This window comes from Protomyctophum bolini, assembly GCF_963924005.1.
Source record: "Protomyctophum bolini genome assembly, chromosome: 17".
NCBI lineage: Eukaryota > Metazoa > Chordata > Actinopteri > Myctophiformes > Myctophidae > Protomyctophum > Protomyctophum bolini.
The window spans coordinates 23,797,178-23,818,845 of NC_137878.1; the positions used below are offsets into that span (position 1 = coordinate 23,797,178).

The window sequence follows — 21,668 nt, forward strand, 5'->3', positions numbered from 1 at the left end:
TTTTAGCATAATATGTATTGAAGGAATGATCACACTTCTTAAATTTCAGTTCCCTTACAGTTTAGTTTATGTCAATTGTCCTTACCGTAGAAACTCAGACAACTTAAACCCAATCCTTAAAATCCTTATAGGTGCAAGGCTCGATGATGCATAATAGAATGAAGAACAATGCTGAGGAAGGCCGACTAGGCCGAAACGCGTACATTGTCTGCTCATCAGAGGTAAATAAAACCATGTGAAAAGGACATATATTGAGTGCTGGTATTGTCTTCATTCCCTTACACAGACCACCCTAAGGAAGCCAGCCTCTTCGACCTGGGACAAGAGATGCGGTCTACGCGACACTAAGTTGGACCTCTGACGTTACACGAAAGAACAGATCTACAAGCTTTGTGATGCATTGTGAGCTTCTTCTAGTTTGCCACTGTCGCTATTTGTCATACAACGTATGACGTTATACAGTAAGTGGTTAATACGTGATTCAGTGCCCCTGGCTGATAGACGATAAGCCTCTCTGACTTACTTAATATGTGATTACAGCTCGCAAGCTTTGAGCAGAAAAGCAGTTTGTTCTGATCTGAACCCGTCTCCAGTCTCCACCCAGAACAGTGCACACGCCTCAGGGTTCTGAAGGACCAGTGGACATGGTCCAGAGTCACATCTGTTCCCTCCGTCAGCCTTCAACCCAACACTGTTCTGCCGACACTTGGCACAGACACACACACTGACCAGATGGAATGCTTCTGTGGCAGTACCGTGCCAATAAAGAAATTAGTTTTAGTGGAAATTAAATGAAGCTGGAGTTTCTAAATGCCACGTTTTAAGTAACGTATGCCTGTGGAACACACTCTCCAAAAAGGTAGTTTGATTTAACTGGATATTTATTAGTTCCTGCAGAGAGACACTGTATTATACAAATGAAAATACAAATAAAAAAAATGTTTTATTAGAAAAGTAGACATTTACAAACTGATGGTTGACGTCAACCCAGAAAGCCCACTTTCTGCCTCGTCTTCCCCAGGCTCTCTTCCTTCTCTAGCAGAGACATGAGGGGGGCATGGAGGGCCTTGCCCACCCGTTTACCTGCCTGGAAAAGATAAAGAGACCTTTATTAATCCAGAGGCGGCACCGCAGTAAGGATGAAACAAAGATAGAGTTAATGGTAGAGAACAAGTAGATAATAAGTCAAAACTAAAATAAGTTAATAATAAAAGTTACAATAAAGATGACTTAACGTCCAATCAGGCCCTCTGTGCAGTTACCACAACCCGACTAACATTACATCACACCAATGCTCTCATTCACAATAGAATTGTAGAATCAAACCATTATCTAAGTGGGGTCCAGGGACCCTCAGGGTTTCTTGAGGGGGTTCTAAATAGACCCTTACAGGTCTGTAACTCTGAGTGTACAAATGGAACTAAATGTTTGGTTCCATTTGTAAACTCTTCAGTTATGAAGAATAAAATGTTCTAAACTGATCTAAACTATAAACTTCAAAATCAAAGTTCAATAAGGCAAACAGCAGGTTTAAACCCAGTATATACACAAGTATAAACAGGTCATTGTCTGAACTGAAGGTGAACTTCCAGAGGTTCAGGTTCATGCCAATATCTGGGCTGTGAGGGGAGTGGCTGACAGATGGTAGGAGAGCTGTAGACCTTAAGTTCGGACCCACCTCTGTCATCTCAAAGATGCTCGCCGGGTCCAGACTGCCTCCTCCCACCTTCCTCACGCAGGTCACCATGCCCTTGTGTGTGACGGAGATGAGCAGGCTGGCCACGGAGCAAGCCTTCTCCTGCAGTGTAGCGTCCACCACATGTCGATGACCCACCTGCCAACAACACGCATCCGTGTCACCTTTTAACCACTTTAAACCGTTATTTTAAACTTTAGCTATACATAGCAGATCTACAAGCTTCTTCTTTTTTTTTACGACCCGCATTTATTCCCAACCTGCAAATATGATGATATGAGAGCAAAATGAACAAAGGATAAGTTTCCCTTTCAAGCCATGAATGTACAGTAACCGAGTGAGTGTCGTCGACACTGCTTACCTTACACAAGGTCACTATGCAAGGAACATTCTGTACGCTCAACCTCATGCAGTCATAAGGGTCGTCTGATAACTCGATTTCCTTTCCTCCTTCCTCGTCTTCTGATATGTGCACTTTGGGAATTCTGTTTTGCAACAGGGTAAAACATTACTTTCGGGTTTTTTCCCCCAATGAATCATAGATAAACACACTGTATGTTGGCCAAGAGTTGCGTTTGATCATCACAGAATAATTCTGCATACCACTGTGTGACAACTTACTTGGTGTTAAAGAGAGCTGCTTTAATAGCTATTGAGATGGCATCGTACAGGTTTCCATCACACTGCAGCAGCTGCAGAAACAAACACAAGCATGACTCCTCATGACTCATTCTTTCTCAACAGAATCAAAAACATACAGTACGCAGCTTCATGCATGTAACAAACCAACCAGACCACATGTTATAAGCCAGTGGTTTTCAACTAGAGATGTCCCGATACTGTATCGGTAACGGCCTTTGTTGGTCATATCGGTATCGGCGAATATGCCAGCGAGTCTAACCACCAATCCGTCACAGGGGTAAGGGGTCGACACTATGGCAGGTAAATACAATGTTGGGGCATGCAGAGTTTATAAATATTATTATTATTATTATAATACCGAATTATCGGAATTCGGTGTCGGTATCGGCTAACACAGAAATTGTGGTATAGGGTTCGGGACATCCCTATTTTCAACCAGTGGGCCGGGGGCTGGGGACCACCAGTGGTCCTTGAGGGGGTTCCAGGTGGTCCCCAGCTAAATGAAGGAGAGATGGTAACCAAATGGACCCTTATAGATCTTTAACTCTTGAGCGTAAAATGAAACCAAATGGACCGCTTTCATTTTACTCTCTCAAGAATTACATTTTTGTTAGAATTACTTAATTTACAAGACGTCTACACAATTAGGCTAGAGAATGCTAATTAATTGTTATTTTGATCAACGTTTGCCTGTTATCTCTCCTAATGGTGCCACATCAATAAAGCATGGGAATGTGGACAAAATCTTATCCAACGACAACTAAATATTCGAAGTCTTTCATTGTTTTGCGAGGCTAAATCTCATCAGATGGTGGTCCGTGGCTCAAATGCCGAATATATAATGGGCCTTGATTTGAAAAGAGTTGAAAACCACTGCTATAAGCAACTCATACATTATGCCAATTGCCAGCTGGCGTGCCAGAGAATGGTACAGTAGTTGAAAACAGTGGTGCTCACCAACACATCGACATAGAGCACCCAGCAGTGTTCCCCAGCACTAATGCAGAGGCTCTGCAGGTCCAAACAGCGTTTGTTGTTGAAGACTTTGTAGAGAGTGTTACTCAGTTCTGTCCCAAGCTCATCGCCCCCCCGACCCTCAAACTCTGGAGTGGCATTGGCTGAACTGGCAAGGGCCAGAATGGGGAAGAAGTGACAAGATATAGACAGTCAATGGGTTATTTCACTTTGTTATGACAGTGTAGTTTAGTCCTTCAAAAATAGCCAATCTACAAGTTCACAACATGTTACATAACAGACATGACACACTGAACTTGTAGATCTGCTACTTTTTTTTAAAATTATTATAAATTCTGCTATAATGATGAATGCTAGGTTGAAAGAAGTAGTACAGTGATTTGTATTGCATTCTATAAGGCAATAAACACTGCCTCCTGGTGGTCATGTTATGCTATTTGTTCAAACATACTTGGCCAAATAAAACATTAATGTTTCTGCAAAGACAGACAGACTGCGCAAATAAAGGTGTATTAGAAAAGGTGAAAATGTAGGAGGAGACATTTCCACTCCAGACCGGATCAGAAACCCGAAAACGCTATTGATTTTAGGCTACCTATCCTGTATCCAACCACAGTACCTACCAGTCAACAAAAAACTCCATATATCCTTCATCTGGAACTAGAGGTCTTGGTTTCCCAATCTCAGCCTTGACTCCAACTAGAACAGCTGAATCACCCTGGAAGATGAACAATAGAGAGAACCTTTTAATTGTTATTCAGGGTTAGAATTAAATGTTTTACATATATACATGATGAAGTATGAGCTCAGCTCTGGTCCATAGCTCTAATGCGTTGCATTTAGAGCTATGTTACTCTCGACTTCCGCCGCTCGCATGAATGCAGACCAGCCTAATATGAACTGTCAAATAGCCCTTACTTCCTGACCGCATTGACACAAGTATAATGTTTGCATGTTAATTAACAATCATACATGTAATAATCTATCTCTCAAGACAGATTCATGTGATATATGCAGTTAGAAAGGGTCAGTGCAATTATAGGTTCAAGAGATTGATTGAATAGTTTATTAGACAGAATGTATAAACCAAAGTTTAAAGAGGGGAAATAGCCAACGTTTAATATAAGGCAAGTTGTTAATGTATGTTTTATTGTTTTGTAATAATAATTCAAATCTACAAAAGTGACTAGAGTAAAAGTACAATATTTGCCTCTGAGATGTAGTAGAAACATAATAAGTCAAAAGTATTAAAATGTGGAAATACTCCAGTAAAGTAAAAGTACTTGCACTTAGTTTAATACTTTCCACCACTCACTGCTGTTAAAACAGACCACAACAACAGACACATCAATATTTACCAGGGTAATTTTGGCTGATCCGTCTGTGTTGGTTACCACGTCTGTCTCAATCTCCATGTGTCTGTAGTCTTCACAGCTCCGTCCGTCCACTCTCAGGCCATCCTGGTGTTGATAATATGAATATAACAATAATGTTAAACAAAACGCACTAGTACTGGATGGATGAGAAATGGTACAGGGGTAAGAAGGACAAGATAGCTAGCATTAGTGCCATTAAACACCTGGATAGCTACCCTACAAGAGTGACACACGAGACGAGACCACTGAATAATGTATGCTAACTGTTTGAGAATGATACTTACTCGTATACCATGCAGTATATACACCTTCTCGGCTTCGCTAACCTGTACAGTTGCCATTATATAAAAACCATATAGTTAATATTCTAGACTAGATAAAAACACCAGCAGCATGTGTGGTGTGGGACACTGCGTCATCAACTGGCGACAAAGGAAAATGCGCTTGCGCACGCGTTGTAAACAGACTCAGAAGCCGAAGTTCTTTTTTATTTCTTGTGATTAGAATAAGTCATTATAAAACCAATAGATTTTTTTGAATGAGGACAACAAATAAGTCGTGCATTTTAAAGTAACTATATTTTGTACAGGAGGCTGTATATTTTAAAAATCGAACTCTTCAATAATACACACAATGTAGGACTATAGTCTCTGTCTGGACAACAGAACGTCAGAACCTAAAACAAGTAAATATTCTCCTGCAGATCACTTATTACCGTAAAGTAGTAGCAATAGTAATAGTATGTTTAGTTATATGTGAGTTATATATGAGTGAGTTATATTATATGCTTGAAATGTAGCCTAAGATTTAGACTCTGGTAGATGTATTTATCGATTCAGAATCGATAAATACATCTACGAGAGTCTAAATCTTAGGCTACTTGAAATGTAATGTAATTATGCAAACTGTCAATCAATCAATCTACTGTAAAACATGCAACTGAAGAGTCACCATGGGAGACATCCCATCACCAGGATGGATATTCGCGCCGTGATAGGCGCATTGGTTGTTTCGCAACGGTTGTCATCGCAGCAGCACGACAGTGAACGTTCCTCCTGGCTATGGGGTGTAATAGAGGCCAGAGAGCAGAGAAAAGAGCAATCAGAGGGAACTTCCTGGTCGGAACTCCTTCTGTTGTTGTGCTGCAGACAGACACACAAATACACACAGAGAGAGAGAGAGAGAGAGCTGCTTTCTGGGTGACAGACAGTGAACCCAGGAAACTATAATAAATAGTGAGGTAGTTATAGTTCGCTTTTGAAGCTGACTTTACTGGCATGTTACGAATGGGTGAAGGACCGATCGAGGATCGAAATGAACTCGCCGTGCGTGTGCCCCGTGTGTGAATGAGTCGCGACTGTACTGTGTCTAGTACTGTGTTGAGAGGAGGGGTGCGTGTGCTCACTGTGCTGGCATCTGGCAGTGTACTGCAGAAATTGGTGACCTCCTGGTTGTGATTTTTGTATGTATTTGAGGACTCTCTACAAACTTCTGTCGACAGGCCTGGCGTGTACGAGGTAGGATATGGAAATTAGCAACTTATTACTCTCATCATGGAGTTATTGTTATTGTTGTTGTTAAAAGCTTTATTCATTGATCATAACACAACACCAACCCGAGGAGAGGAAGTCACCGCACCTCCATGGACGTGACCAGTGTGAACTGTAAAGATTCACATCCTGGTGTGTGGTGTCCAAATGTTAAAACAAGGTGCTAGAAGAGATTTATTCCCAGCCTTCCTCCTTGATAGTGACATGACATAAGCTGATGATGGCCAGTTAAGTGGGAAACTAACCAATATGTTGCCCTGTATTGGTGTCAACTGTCAATGAAGTGGTTGTTTTTTTTGCCTTATATTCGTTGGTAATGCATTTAATGCGTATGGTTGACCTATATGGACTTAAATGACACGATCAGTGTGTTGTTAAGATGCCCACCTGTTGTTCCTTCCTCTCACTAGAGGTCAAATCCATCCACTTCTCTTTCTATATCTATATCCTCAGTCCCCATGCCCCCTTGTCCTCTCAATGTGTCATAATCACTCCTTACTTTTAATTAGTACTCGAGTCTAGGAGGCAGACTGGAAACATATGATCCCTATCTATCATTTATATTGAATATTATATATTTGGAGTTAGGTGGTCAGTCAGTGTCACTGTATGACTGTAACCTGTGTTGTAACTATTAATTCACATTATTTTGTGTTACAAAACTACTAATGAAGGGGTCAGTTCAGTTGATTCATTGGCAGTTAGACATACACATACCAGCAGGGACCCCCACTATAAACCTATCCTATGTATTGTGTTGTGTTGTAGTATAGTAGATTGCACTTTTTCATAGATTTCATAGACTATTTGACAGCACTACCATCATTGTATTGGATTCATGTTGATGTTTACTTTAATTTCATTTAACCATTTAAACTGTCAATTAAACCTGACCTTTCACTATTTAGGACAGACTAGGTCTGCTCTTTTTAACCTCTACCAAACCTCTTTCCCGAATACTAGGGATGCAATTAAAAAAAAAGGTTCAGGTTCAAAATAAAAATCTTCCATTCACCGAGGGAGTGTTCTATAGTCCTTTAGTCTGCCACAAAAGTCCATTGATAGAATTGACCCACTGGCATTAACTCTCTAGCCTGTAGGCAGTGTAATTTCTAGTCACAGGTTTTATGTTGTTGACTCGAGTCATCATAAAGATGTTAGTTTAGTTTGTTTTTTGTCTATATTATGCACACTTGCAGTTAGCCCCTCTCTGCACCCTCCGTAAAGTTTCTGAAATTTGGATGTTACTTTACGTAGGGTTCCTCAATAGGACGCAGCTGTACATACCCTCCGTTGCGGCCGTGCTGCGGCCTGGTGGTGGTGGTGAGATGTTTCAAAAGAAGCATAAATCGGCTATAGGAGACAACGGAAACGTCAGAGAATTTTCATTTGGCGCAGAATTTCAGAGCAGCCAAAACGGTCAAACAAAGTTTGTACTTAACTTAAAGTACTTAACAGCTTCTGCGCCAAATGAAAATTCTCTGACGTTTCCGTTGTCTCCTATAGCCGATTTATGCTTCTTTTGAAACATCTCACCACGACCACCAGGCCGCAGCACGGCCGCAACGGAGTGTGTACAGCTGCGTCCTATTGTGGGCTTACGAACTGCAGAGGGACCCTACGGGTGAACGATGAAAAGAGCTCAACCGGGGGGTTCCGAGAGGGGCTAACTTGCAGTAGGTCATGGAAGAACCTCCACCCAACATTGTTCAAATCGGCATCATGGATGTGATAAGACAGGTTAAGACACCTCAAATATTAGTTTAATAGTTTCCTCTATTTAACAAAAATGCAAGGTAGTGATTCCAGTGTGTTTAATGACATTTTTTTTTACAGTTATGCTTTCATGTCATCGTGTGTCGATCATATGATCATATTTATATAGCAGATTTAGAAGGCAAACTCACATTGGGACGTGTTGTTGTGAGCCTGTAGATGTAGGTGAATTTAATGTTGTTTAAAGTAATTTAATGCAATCAAATATGACTTTTCTGTTTGGGATGTATGGGCTGTTAAGGCCAGAAAGTCGTTTTTTGCCACTCCCACATAACTTCCGGGTATGATGATGGTGTCACGCGCAATTGCATGTCTATTAAATGACAAGCCCAAAATAGGATGTTGAAAGTGGTTAGTTCTGTTCTCTTGTCATATGCTATTTTTACAGTTGTAAAGTAACCACAGAACCACAACCCAGAACAGCATTCATCATGACACATTTGGATTCAGTCAAACATTCAGGAACATAGTATTTTGCTGAACATTCCAATTATAGAGGTTATGTGTGTGACATCATCGTACCCGGATGTTATGTGGGAAGTTGGGAACACACACCTTTCTGGCCATGACAGTTGACAGCCCATACATACAGATACAGTAGTCCTATCTGATTGTATTAAATTACGTTAAACTCACCAACATTGCAGCTGTACGGAAAGCTTGAAGTGTCAGTTAGGAAGCGCTCGTTTTCAATAAATCCAGGGCTTGACATTCACTTTTTGAGGCACTTGTCCTTCGGACAATTACATCTCCCATTCACTTGTCTGGGGCACAAAAGTCACTTGTCCGGAGCACGAGCACACACACAAATACAATTTAAATCAACTAACTAAGTTGGTTTTGGTGAATTCATGTTTGAATATTAGATGTAAAATATCTCCACTTTTCCACGAGCTACACACGCATGGATGACATTTTATCTGGCGAGGGGCCCGGAATGAGTGCAGGACTGAACTTCATTTAGGAAGCACAAATGTATGGTGCACACAAAATAGGTGGTGTGATCAATTACCCCACACTAACCGTAACACACCTGTCAATTGTGTACCCCATACGTTTGTGCTTCCCATCATCCCATGACTGTTCCCCTAAAGGAAGTTTTCATTTCAGTCCAGCTTTTCCTTCTGGAAAAGTGGCGATATTTTACTTAACACGTTATAACGCAACATTGTGCTGCATTCTGCATTATTTGCACTTTAGAAACGGGTGGTACCCCACTATGAAGGACTTGTTGAGTGATTTCCAACAAGTGCTTCCAATGATCCAGTGATGTTTTGCCACTCATTGTTTTGCCTGTTCTTGTCTCTTGTTTTTTTTACATCCTGCCCATGTCCTATTGCATTAATATGAGTTCGCTGTCCATAATAGTCCTAGACATGTGGCAATGATGTGAATGTGATCTCTCACAGGAGTGGCAAGTTAAATAAGAATCACATAATTACTACTGTGCTGTGATGAGTCAACTAAATAACCCCTCTGAAGCAAGTTTGGCCTGCCTGAAGTGACCTGCTTCAATCTGAATCAGACATAATCTAATTTGGATGTTGTCATATCTATGGGAATTCCAGTATTTTACACCTTGAGGTAATTATGCTGTGAGCATTGTTTAACTCACTGAGAACAAACTGTATTAGCCAGAGCAGATGGCAATGATGAATGGGATATCCACAACAAACGTTTTTTATGTCCTATAACCACGGCTGCAGTCTAAATCGGGCTGCCGCAGCAGTTAGTTGAGTTTACTCTAAACTCGACTAAATTAAAATAAATTGTGACAACGATAATCTTCATTGTTCATTTGTACCATCTTGTACCATCCACTGGATGGATAGAAGCGATTAATAAGGGAAGATGATGGTGCTCTGGTTTAGTGGTTTTTTGCGTGGGCTGGGCAGTAGGATGAAATTATCCTGAATTGGTTGGTTTTAAGAGGCCAGACAGACTCTTTACTTGGTTTTGCAATGTGGCATACAGTAGCTTACTGTAGAATTGGAAAAACCGTAGGAAGAGAAGAGATGAAGGTATAACTATAATGTGTTCTAATTCCAGTGCCAACCTCCCACTTCATCTGTGGAATGAAAGAGAGCCTCATGGTCTGGTTTGGCTATGAAGGACTGGTCTGGTGGTACTACGATCAAAGTTTTATTCTCTCACTGACCTGCTTCCTTGAATACTAGCGGAGAATTGTGGACCGTCTCTCTCTAATCTTTCCCTATCATCTCTCTCCCTCATTTTTAGTAATATTAAAATACTATACTAGTAGTTGTAGAGCTTGACGGAACATCTTTTGGGGGAACTAAACCCCACATCTGTGTTTGTATGTATGTTGCTTTTATGGTACCACTGCACAAAATAATTAAAAAAGAAAAATAAAGTTGAACCTTCTAGATAAGAGATATTTTAAGGTAATTTTGGGAGCTTTGGGGGGGTAAGGTGTGTGAGAGAATCAGAAGCCTTTATTGCCATACATGTAAAACATGTGAACAGCAGAGTACAGTTACAAATGCAGTTACCAGAGGCCAGATACTGTTCTCAAATACTGCTAAAACTAAGATGTGCCAGCAGTAATGAAGAATAAGGTTTCAGGGCCACAGAGATGCTTCCACCAGATCAATGATGCTAAACAAAATTAGCACCTAAAAGAAGTTTACCATGGGGAAGTTTACCAGAATGTCAGTTATTAGTTACCTCCCATTTACAGCCATACTCTCTCCCTTCCCTCAGCATGCGGACGTATCCACCAAGGCTCTAGGATGAATAACCCAGCGCAGCGTACCAGGGACATAGAGCGGCAAGCTGGCTACCTGAAGCCAGAGCACTGTGCCCCTCCCCCAGTCCGCACGGGACCAGAAGACATGTGGTTCATCCGTGACGGCTGTGGCATCGTGTGTGGCGTCATCACCTGGATGCTGGTCTTCTATGCCGAGTTTGTGGTGGTCTTTGTCATGCTGCTGCCCGCCAAGAATGTGCTGTACACCCTGTTCAACGGGACGCTCTTCAACGGCCTGGCCTTCCTTGCCCTCGCCTCGCACGCCAAAGCCATGTGCACAGACCCGGTCAGTCCTGTGTTAGGTTGACGGTTACAGTACTGACGTGTTGTTTTATTGGCTTCCTCTTTATTTAAAGGGTTTGAACTTTTATTTTATTTTTGCTACCAGTATATTTGCTTGCTGTTCCTCTAGTCTATAATGAAGCTTCCTTAAAGTTCCTGCCTACCACCATAGCGAGACTGGGGTTTGAATGCTCCCTGGTGCAATGTGGCTTGGCTGGGGCTTTGATGCTACATTATCATCAACTCCTACAGAGTTGGTCAGGGCGCCTGTCCAGCAAGGTGTTGTGAAACTCCTCCCTGACCCCGTCAGGTGAATCTATCATCTATTTTTTCCCTGTTTATTTTTGAGGGGCGCTAACCCCTCCTATATCCAACTTTTAGTGTATGTTCACAAACGTTGTCCTAAACAAACAAATTCCCATTGACAATGATTTTGTTTTTACATCATAGAGTCTGAGCAAATCAGCAGTGTCTATTTTTGTCCTACACAAACTCCCATTGACAATGAATAGAGAATTCTACGTCATTGTGTGTGAGCAAATAGGCAATAATAATAATAATAATAATAATGTTATTGGCAGCTCTAGTGGCGACCGTAGTGGACTGGACACGTTTGCATGATTTGCTGCCTCGTCTCTAGGTTGCCTCTAAGCCAGTGGTTCCCAAACTGTGGTGCGTGCACCCCTCCTTGTGGTGCGCGAGTGCCTTCTAGGGGTTGCACGACATGAAAAGGCTAATGGTGGTGCTATGGTTTTATTAAATGTATTGACATATGATGCCAATATATGGCAGTATATGCAGAATATAGCCCATGCTGCATATATATGTCATATTCATGTTCATATATGGATAAATAGGAAATATATGTCTCTATATAGCTTATGCAATTTATATTTCCATGTGGGGGGTGCGTCAGCTAGATCGGGAGGTAACAGGGGGTGCATGCATGGCCAAAAAGGTTTGGGAACCGCTGCTCTAAGCCAATGGGAGACATACCGGTACCCATAAAACCCATAGTCTGAACGGCCGGCATAAAACCCATACTCTCAACGCCGCAATGTGGAGCCGTGAGGTGAGGCAGAGGCTGATGGCACACAAACTGATTCTACTGTATATGTTCATAAACGAGAGCTTTCTGCACCTGGCAGTTATGACCCGTCATTCTTGTTTCTCTGTTTCCAAGAGATAGTTTATTTGTCATGTGTGTCAGTAGCATCAGCAGTGATGGAAAGTGTGTCTCTCTGTCTCAGGGAGCTGTACCTAAAGGTAACGCTACCAAGGAGTTCATTGAAAGCCTCCAGCTCAAGCCCGGCCAGGTTGTCTACAAATGTCCCAAGTGCTGCAGCATCAAGCCTGACAGAGCTCACCACTGCAGGTAAGAGGGGGGGTGGGTCTGTGTGTGTGTGTGTGTGTGTGCGCATTTGCGTGCGTGCGCTTGGAGACTAGAGCAAGTGACAGAATAAGGAAGGCCACAATTCACAATTGCACACACTGCAAAATGACTTGACTGTGTGGGTTTATTTATAGGGGTAGAACACTTGACTGCAGTCTCGTCTCTCCTTTCCTCTCCTGCCTGTGTTTCAGTTACAGTTGCATTATCAGTTCCCTGTGGACTTTGTAGCGTCATGAGGAACTCCCCATGAGGAAGATCAGTGGGAGCTACCTACAGACTGCAGAGATGAAAAGAGCAGAACCATTTCAGGAGTAATTGGTTAGACAAACCAGTGACTGGCAGGTTAAATTATATACGGTTACATTTAGTAAGTTTGTTCTATACATTAAAATCCTCAGTGTTAATTTAACTTGTGCCGCCCCGCGTCCGAGACGGTTGAGAAATGAGTTACCGTGTGCCGGTCCCTCTACTGTACCCTCTACTGTACTGTACTGTACTGGCACACCCAAAATCCTCATATATACAGTTAATATGTGTTTGTGTGTGTGTTAGGTTGCACACAGGTGGTGGAAAAACAACCATGCTGTTTTCGTGCTCATACCCAGCCAGCCACCCACACACACACACACACACACACACACACACACACACACACACACACATAACTCCGTAAGGGAGTGGTTGACACTCAAAAATGAATACATGAGCATTGAACACATTTACTGAGTAATTGAAGACTATTACTGTGTAGTGTGTATGATGATGGTGATGGTGATGGTGAAAGGAATAGTCTAGTAATATATAGAATGCTACTGTAGATGGTTACGGTAGGGTAGATGGTGCATGATAAATTATGAATCCTCAAGGTTTACCTTTGGTGTCGGCTGTCTCATCTCATCCAGTACACACACACACACACACACACACACACACACACACACACACACACCTGTCCTTCCTGCCAGTGTATGAGAGGACTGTTCCAATCTCCAGTATCCATCGTGTGTGTGTGCGGCTGCGTGCGTGCATGTGCACGTGTGTGCGTGCGCGTGCAGTCACGCACACGCATACATACATGCGTGTATGTGTGCACAGTACACATACACGTGTCGTGAATTAAGTGCTATTGATTGAATGTCACACAGTTATCTCGTGTGTGTGTGTGTGTGTGTTTGTGTGTGCGTGTGCGCTCGATCTCCCCACAGTGTGTGTAAGCGATGCATCAAAAAAATGGACCATCACTGTCCTTGGGTCAACAACTGTGTGGGAGAAAGCAACCAGAAGTACTTTGTTCTTTTCACAGTGAGTTTTTTGACCTTTACAAAACATAATGCTGAGTGCTCCTTAGAATGCTTATAAAATACCTCACATTTGTATTGCTTGTGTATGCGTCTCTTGAACATACAGGTCAGCTTGGGTAGTAAAGCACAATACAATACATTACAGACCAGCTTAGATATCAACAGTAAGGATGTGAACATACAGGTCAGCTTGGGTAGTAAAGCACACTACAATAGAGCTTAGATATCAACAACAGCAAGGATGTGACGAACATGACAACCAATTTGTCACTGACGGAATTTGTAACAAAGCATTCGTTTGAGCCACAGTGTTTTACCTCCTGGGTCTTATATATTTATATACAGTACTTATATATGATGCTTGTTTCTCTTTAGACCTTTTTTAGACGTGTTATTCGTTGCAAATATTTTTTGCTCTAGCACTTTGAGAATTGTTTCAAATGTAAATGCACTATACATTAAATGTATTAAATTAATACTTCACCCAAAAAAGGTATTTATTTTAATCAATTACTCACCCCATGAAGCCTTGAATTAATTATTAATGGAGAGTTGTTTTGTTTTCCTTAGCCAATAATCCAATGTGATGACACTGCTGCGGTAGGAGACCAACATAAAACTATGTAAAAGAATAATATAAACTTCAATTAGTCAAATTGGACTATTGGCTCAGGAATACAAAAAGAAAATCAAGGCTTCATGGGGTTCAATATGTCGGGCCACTCAGTGCAAAAGTCCTCGGAGATGAAAAAAGTTTCCCAGATTAAGAAGACATCAAACCAATTTAAAATGATTCATGACATTGTGATTAATGTTCAGAGTAGGCTAAATTAATACCAAACGTTCTGTGTTTCCTTTCAGATGTACATTTCACTAATATCTCTCCATTCTCTGGTCATGGTGGCATTCCATTTTGTTTTCTGCTTAGAGGAAGACTGGACCAGTAAGTTATATTCCTACACACCATACAGTATATTATGTCTAGAATATATATCCCCGGGCTAGTCCATGCCCGGGGACGTGGGCACTCAAAGACGAGGTGTTTCCAGACTTTGGGTTATGCGCTGTGCACAACACACTGCACACACAGGTGGCTGCTCATTTGATCATGGCTGTGTGTAACAGCCCGACACAGCGTCAAATCGTGTAAATGTGCATGTGCGTGATTTAGGGACATGAAAAAATGGGCTTTATCAGTCTCACTTCGTCACTCTCACTCTTCATATGCCAATGGTTAATTGCTCAACCAGCTGAGTTAAAAAGTATGGAAGATAGTAGAGTATGGTGCTCCACTATACCCTCTAATCAAAATAGAAAGGTCTATTTCCCCCAGCCTTTGGTTCGCTAGGGGTTTCATCATTCTCCAAATCTATGATTCATTTTTATTTTCGATTTTGTGATCCAAAATTAAGTTAATTATTCCAATATAGTTTTGTTTATTTTATCTATGCCATTGTTACAGTATCGGTCGTGTTTTGTGTTTCTCGAGAAACCTAATTCTAATAATGGTAAACTAGTCTGAAATTCTGAATAACAAACAGTTTAAGAACATTTACATTCACACTATGTATTAATTACATACGGCACATAGTGCCGTTTAGTCTATTTCAGATTCTTCCTGAAGAAGAAGAGTTCATAACATTATCTGAAGAGAGTGCTGGTAATTGAGCTGTGAAACACTGCTTGGTACTAATTAGAGTGGTTCTATAACACTGATGAAATGATCAACTCCAGCATGCTCTACCACTGAATTGGTCACAAATCCAATACCACAAACACCCATATTGCTTCAGCTATTGTTTTCAACGGGGTGCATACTTAGTTTAGACTAGTCATTGGTTAGACATGGGTTAAGGTTAGGTTTAGGGTGAGGGTTTGAGATAGGTTGTAGTTGTAGGACTAATGACTGGTCTAACAACTAAGTACTGTCTAAACTAAGTACTGCACCCGTTTTCAACACCAGTACAATTTGTTTTAAATTAGAATGTTGGATTCACCTGGATCAGTGTTTTCATCACAACTGTGACTTTAGGGTCAGGACTCAGGAGAATGTTTCAATTCCTCCACTGTCTCAGGCAGCGATCACGGTGAATTGAAATATAGCAAGCCAACTAACAAAGCAGTCTGCAGCAGCATGGACATTAATTTAGCCAGTTAAACTCTTGCATTAGATTAGATTGTCAGGTACTGTTTATATCTGAGATGTTCTCTGTAGACCCAACATTGTTTTATCTCCAACTCACGAGGTGATAAAGACTGTCAAAGAACGTCCACCAACTGCGTCTAACTGGCAGTAGTTCTTATCCAGCCTACTATACACCTGCTTTCATTTAGTTCTTCCCAATCCCAACACATGATTAGCTAAGTAGGCAGGGAGTGGGAGGAGAAATGGGGAAGGGAAACGTAGTGAAATCTTTAATTGCTAAATCAAACTCACTATTTGGTTCATCATGTGTGACCTGATGAATCATCGCTCTCCTCCTCTCCCTCACTCAAGAGTGCAGTAACTTCTCCCCTCCTGCGACAGTCATCCTCCTCATCCTCTTGTGTTTTGAGGCCCTCCTCTTCCTCATCTTCACGGCTGTCATGTTTGGTACCCAGGTCCATTCCATCTGCACCGATGAGACGGTAAGTAGACATAGTGATGGACCACCCTGAATTTGTTGCTGTAGTTTGTGTTTGGTTTCAGATGTTGTCAAAGTTCTGACCTGAAGACAGCAGGATGTTGTAGATAAAGGACTATATAATATGGTTACACTGTATTTACAAAACAGGGGGGACAAAAACAAATGCTTAATTCTCCAAATATTTAGAATATCATATCCAGAATGACCTGAGCTTTCTCCTGCTATTGAGGTGAATGTATATTTTGGAATGCTGAATGCAGCTCATTTATATACATAAATATATTTTAGAGAGCTAAAGAGGTCAGCTTGTGTCCCTTCTTTCACTTTGCATTTAATCTCACGCTCATTTGACTCATTGTTCATAGCAGGGTACATTATGAAAAGTCAGGCTGAGATTAAGTGTGATGGTTGCCAGCGAATAGGTGCAATTTGACTTGATAGAATACCTTTGCCTTTCCATGGTAAGATGATGTACACAGTGAGAGGGGATGCAGGCCAAAGTACAAACATAACAACCAGATGCTTGATTCTCGCATCTTGTCTAAAATCTCACAGATATGTGACCACTTCTGTAAGATTATTCTTTGTATTATAATTCTCGTAGTTTAATACATTATAATAATTTTATAATGCATTATAATCACACTAAAGCCCCACCCAAAGACCACTTGTATCTTGACCGTGTAAATCTGCAGAGTCTAGAGTGACCTTTTTCCAAAAAAGAGGTATACTGGTGAGAGAATAGACCTCACCAGAGTCGCCACACACGTTTCCTTCACACTTGTGATGTGTTTGATCCACAGGGCATTGAGCAGCTGAAAAAGGAAGAGAGACGATGGGCAAAGAGGTCCAAATGGATGAACATGAAGGTTGTGTTTGGACATCCTTTCACTATACACTGGCTCAGTCCTTTCAGTACCCCAGACCACGGCAAGGCAGACATCTATCAGTACATCGTCTGAAAACACACAGCCGAGCTCAGACTCTGGCCGGCGGTCTGCCCTGGTGGGACATGAATGGGTCATCAGAACAATCGATCCATGGACCTCCAACATAACCTCCTCTTAACCACTTAAACCCTATTCCAAAAATATTGAAAAGCAGAACTACAAGCCACATTGCGAAATGTGAGCTCGTAAATTAGCTATGTTTGCTATTTTTGAAATTATTTTTGATATATATACTTTCACCTATAATGATATGCCCAACATAGTCAAACAGAAACACGTCTATTGTTTTCCTTTCTCATTTATGGATCATATAAAGATTTCCGGATATTTGATCATGTTGTTACACACCCGGGATTTGTTTCTGTTTTCTTCGTGAGTCACTTGGGAAGTATAGCTGCTTTTCTTCCAAGTACATTGAAGGAATGTACTTACTTCTGACAAAACTAATTCTGACAAAGCAGTCATCACTAAAGACACACCTGGTGTTCAATAGCAGACGTTTACATGAAACACTTCATGATGATAACAACCTGGATTTTTCTTCAGATAGAGATCTTCTGTGTTGGATAATGTCCTGCCTCCGAGCCTAAATAAGGCATGCACGAGGTGAATAACTTTTTAAAGCAATGCTCTTCAGACATGGAAACGTGACATTTCTTTTCTTCTTTTCCAGCTAGCAATGCTGTGATCCCGTCACTTCTTCATTTGCTGTATTTGTATCATTATAATTGTCTTTTGCTGAATGCTGCACATAAATTGCCTTAGCACAGTGCATTGTAGCTTTCCGTAGTTATGTATTAATGTAAGTACGGGCTAGATAGAATACAGATCTGGGTCAAACAGTGGTTGCTAATGATACCTTTTTTATATTTTGTAATTGTGAGTTTTACTGCACAGCACAACACAATATCACAACAGACAGTCAGGAAGACAATCAAAGGAAAGTATCTGGAAATCAGTTTTTATTTTATTCTGTCCCTGATGTACTAAAGCCCATTGCTTGCTACTTGAAGGTGTTTAAAAGGGTTATTTTCAGGACCTCTTTGACGCAGTTCCTCTACAGAGCCAATAGCCAGGGCAGAGCTGTAGCTGCACAGTTGGAACGACTTCAATGTCATTGTCAATGTCGTTGTTGGACTCAAGGGCATAGAGGACTGTTTCTGTCTGTCTTTGTCCAGCATTGTCAAGATGTCAAACTGGAAAACGGGTAGTAGATCTGATAACGGTGTATTTGGAAGTGCCTGGGAAATCAGCTCATTGTTCCCAGTACAGTACACATCACATTGGTTCAGATGTGTGTGTATGCGATTTCCACCGGGTTGAGTTTGGTAGCACTTGTTTTTGTTCACTCAACGTCCAGAGTATGTGCATTGTTTTATAAGAAATTTTAACCATTGAAGCTCACAAAGTGTTGCATCTTGTAGGTTTGCTATTTTTGGAGAAAGAAAATACATTTTCTGAAACGTTCTGCCTAAAAGGCGAAGGAGTTATATATCACATACACATCCTATATAGAAATTCAGAATTGGGGTTGGACTGGATCCTCACAGTGGCTTTTTTTCCACCAGGGACTGTTAATGTCCATTGCCAACAACTGGTCGATGTTGAGCATCTGCCAGAACTCCTATTTCTGAAATATTTCCTGGCTGTTTCTGTAATGTTCTGGAGTTCTGCACAGACTTGTGTTTTGAAGATCGGGGGAGCGTGTCTGTGATCAAGGGTACCTTGTATGCGCCCACATCCAAGGCCTTGAGGCTTGTGAACGCACGCCTGAGTGAACCGCCAGGCGAGTGAGTGGTCGCGGAAGCCATAGGCTTCTTAGCAAGCTGTGGTGGACGGAATAGGTTACCACGTGAACCAAAACCAGTGCTGCGCCTCTGTTGTATCCATCACAGTGGGAGGTGCAGGGCTTTGAGCTCGGCTCCCAGCCTCCCATTGGAAGTTGTACACGCGTCGTACTGTTCAGGTAGAACAACCTTTAAACCTTTTTCATATCGAGACCATTATTTATTTGGCATTTGACCCACGGGCCACCATTTGATGAGATTTAGCGCCTCTGACCCAATAATTAGAATATTTTGTTAATTCCATGCTGTATTGATGTGGTTTGTGGTACCATAGGAGAGATAACAGGCAAACATTGATCAAAATATAATTTTTTCTCTTTAATTGTGTAGACCATTTGGTTACGGGTCCATTTGGTTTTATTTTACGCTCTCAAGAGTTAAATATCTATAAGAGTCCATTTGGTTACCAACTCTCCATTGGGGACCACCTGGAACCCACTCAAGGACCACTGGTTGAAAACCACTGAGGTAGAACGATATAACGGCAGTACTAGACACACATTCTTCCCAAATGAACCAATGCATGGATGATTCCCCCACACCGAATTGGATTTACTCACAGATGATCCTTTTACTCGAGGTTGCGGTTATGAGTCTCGCACAGAAGAACCTCATGGGACAAGCATGTCCAAATTTAGCCAGTGTAAAATGTTTAGTGAAGCCTGAAGAGCCACAGCAGAAGTGTCTCTATTGTGATGTAAATGCTACTGCTGTGCTGTGTGGACGATGCTTGACTATCCGGCATTGAGAAAAAGCACAGTTTGTCTTTCTCCAGCTATTGATGCCTTTGAGTGTAATGATTTGGCACAGGTGGAATATTAACCTACCGGTATACAGATGCCTTTATCTTAATGTGTTCAACTAGCCTTACCGTACATAGTTTGATCATAGTTTGGACTGTAAAAGACTACTAATGTTGCCAAATGAACTATTTAACCCCTATATATATATAGTTGACCGGAGTTCCCCAAGGGTCTATCTAGGACTCCCCTCCTTTTTTCCCTGTACACTGACTAAATGTATTTGCCGAAAACAGACGATTTATAAGCTCACAGTGCGTTGTGACGCGATTGTGAGCTTGTACTGTAGATCGTCTATTTTTTGCCAAATGTTCATCCCAGAATAGGCCTGGTAGGGTTTATGGTTATGGTGTAAAGGGAGAGATTTATGAACTCTGGTCACCACTGTGCATGTGTGCACTGGAGTCACACAAACCATAGCGGCATTTTATAATATTTCAAGTCAATGGGAAAGAACTGCTTACTCAATGAGAAAGTATTACACTATTTTATCTTTTTATACAAATGATGGTTGTGATTCTAGTTCCGCATACACCAGCTTGTCTTCTTGTTTCTTGTACATGTTGACTAAGCATGAAGACTATCTGTCATTTTTGGAACACTGGTATTGATTTTGTGATGATGTTGATTATTGTTATGGTTTATGCTATGAAGGGAATTAAATAAATCAGAAATATGGCCGCAAGCGGCACTGAGCAGGGTCCAAGAAGGTTTTCTTAATAATACATCACCAGTCATTCTTACATCATGTGTCATATTTGAATACTTAACATCTTAAAACATACTTAAGACACACTCAAATTTAAAGCATGGTGTCACATGCTGAAATTAGCAGATCTAGCTTGTAGATCTTCTATTTTCAGAGTGAGCCTCTGGCTGGCTTGCAATAAAGACCTAATCAAAATATATACCTGTCTACTCTAATAGTTTACAGTGAGCGGATAGAGGATGGAAGCCGTTTCAAGGCGAACATCACGCCCAGCTCCATTAATTGCATGAAGTACTCTCATCACAGCGGGCACTAGGCCAGAGTGGGGTTCCCATGTACTGAATAAGGGACTGGTCACCTCTATGGAAATATTTTAATAATATGTATCTCCTTTTCCTCCCAATGTAGTCGTTCTGTCAATTCTGCTGACTCCTACTGGTTGGAGAGAGGAAGTAAGTAACTACTGTAAGTAGCCTTGCCGCCATGAGGCCCATAGGGCAGGAGCCTATCTCCTGTTTCTGCAGCGTGAGGCAGCTTCATGTACAAGTACACCCCCTGGACATGACGCAGGGACTGGAGAGAGGGAGTAGGCAAGCATTATCTCCTGCTATACGTGAGGTAGCAGTGGTGGAAAAAGTACTCAAATATTTTACTTAAGTAAAACTAAAAGTATCAATAATACTGCAATGTAGTTCTATGTTACAAGTAACGGTCCCGTATTCAAAGTGTACTTAAAGTATCAAAAGTAAAAGTACTCATGCAGAATATCCTATTTCAAATGTCTAAAAATCTTTGGAAAATAGCTGATCTACAAGCTCGCAATGCATCGTGAGCTTGTAGATTGGCTACTTTAAAATGGTCGAAGGGCTGAAGTGGTATTTTTTGTAATAATCTACAAAGTAACTAGTAACTAAAGTTTTCGAATAATTAAAAGTAAAATATTTGCCTTTGAAATGTAGTGGAGAAGAAGAAAA

At 41.3% G+C, this 21,668-nt stretch overlaps 2 protein-coding genes across 3 annotated transcripts; one reads left to right on the forward strand and one right to left on the reverse strand.

Annotated features, from left to right (window-relative positions):
* Positions 1–924: 924 nt before the first annotated feature.
* Positions 925–5,113, reverse strand: exosc7 (exosome component 7). Its single transcript, XM_080787404.1, has 8 exons — positions 4,974–5,113; positions 4,672–4,773; positions 3,937–4,031; positions 3,296–3,461; positions 2,318–2,388; positions 2,058–2,181; positions 1,679–1,834; positions 925–1,087 (listed from the first exon to the last, which is right to left on the reverse strand). The coding sequence occupies exons 1-8, from the start codon at positions 5,028–5,030 to the stop codon at positions 983–985; spliced, it is 876 nt and encodes a 291-aa protein (XP_080643530.1). The 5' UTR covers positions 5,031–5,113; the 3' UTR covers positions 925–982.
* A 136-nt stretch (positions 5,114–5,249) lies between these two features.
* On the forward strand, positions 5,250–20,680 carry zdhhc3b (zDHHC palmitoyltransferase 3b). 2 transcript variants are annotated; one of them, XM_080787470.1, is made up of 7 exons: positions 5,250–5,374; positions 10,740–11,071; positions 12,318–12,442; positions 13,666–13,762; positions 14,623–14,704; positions 16,259–16,389; positions 17,192–20,680. In XM_080787470.1, the coding sequence occupies exons 2-7, from the start codon at positions 10,769–10,771 to the stop codon at positions 17,348–17,350; spliced, it is 897 nt and encodes a 298-aa protein (XP_080643596.1). In that variant the 5' UTR covers positions 5,250–5,374; positions 10,740–10,768; the 3' UTR covers positions 17,351–20,680. The 2 variants fall into 2 exon arrangements, with proteins under 2 accessions (XP_080643596.1, XP_080643595.1); XM_080787469.1 differs by lacking the exon at positions 5,250–5,374 and adding an exon at positions 5,789–6,206.
* The last annotated feature ends 988 nt before the right edge of the window (positions 20,681–21,668 follow it).

Bases quoted from the DNA above. Each gene is read 5' to 3' on its own strand.
- exosc7 (XM_080787404.1), bottom strand. From the start codon at position 5,030: ATGGCAACTGTACAGGTTAGCGAAGCCGAGAAGGTGTATATACTGCAT. The intron at 4,032-4,671 runs GTAAATATTGAT...TTCATCTTCCAG, and splicing joins GATCAGCCAAAATTACCCTG to GGTGATTCAGCTGTTCTAGT. The intron at 1,835-2,057 runs GTAAGCAGTGTC...TGTTGTTGGCAG, and splicing joins GCATAGTGACCTTGTGTAAG to GTGGGTCATCGACATGTGGT.
- zdhhc3b (XM_080787470.1), top strand. From the start codon at position 10,769: ATGAATAACCCAGCGCAGCGTACCAGGGACATAGAGCGGCAAGCTGGC. The intron at 12,443-13,665 runs GTAAGAGGGGGG...ATCTCCCCACAG, and splicing joins GACAGAGCTCACCACTGCAG to TGTGTGTAAGCGATGCATCA. The intron at 14,705-16,258 runs GTAAGTTATATT...CCCTCACTCAAG, and splicing joins CTTAGAGGAAGACTGGACCA to AGTGCAGTAACTTCTCCCCT.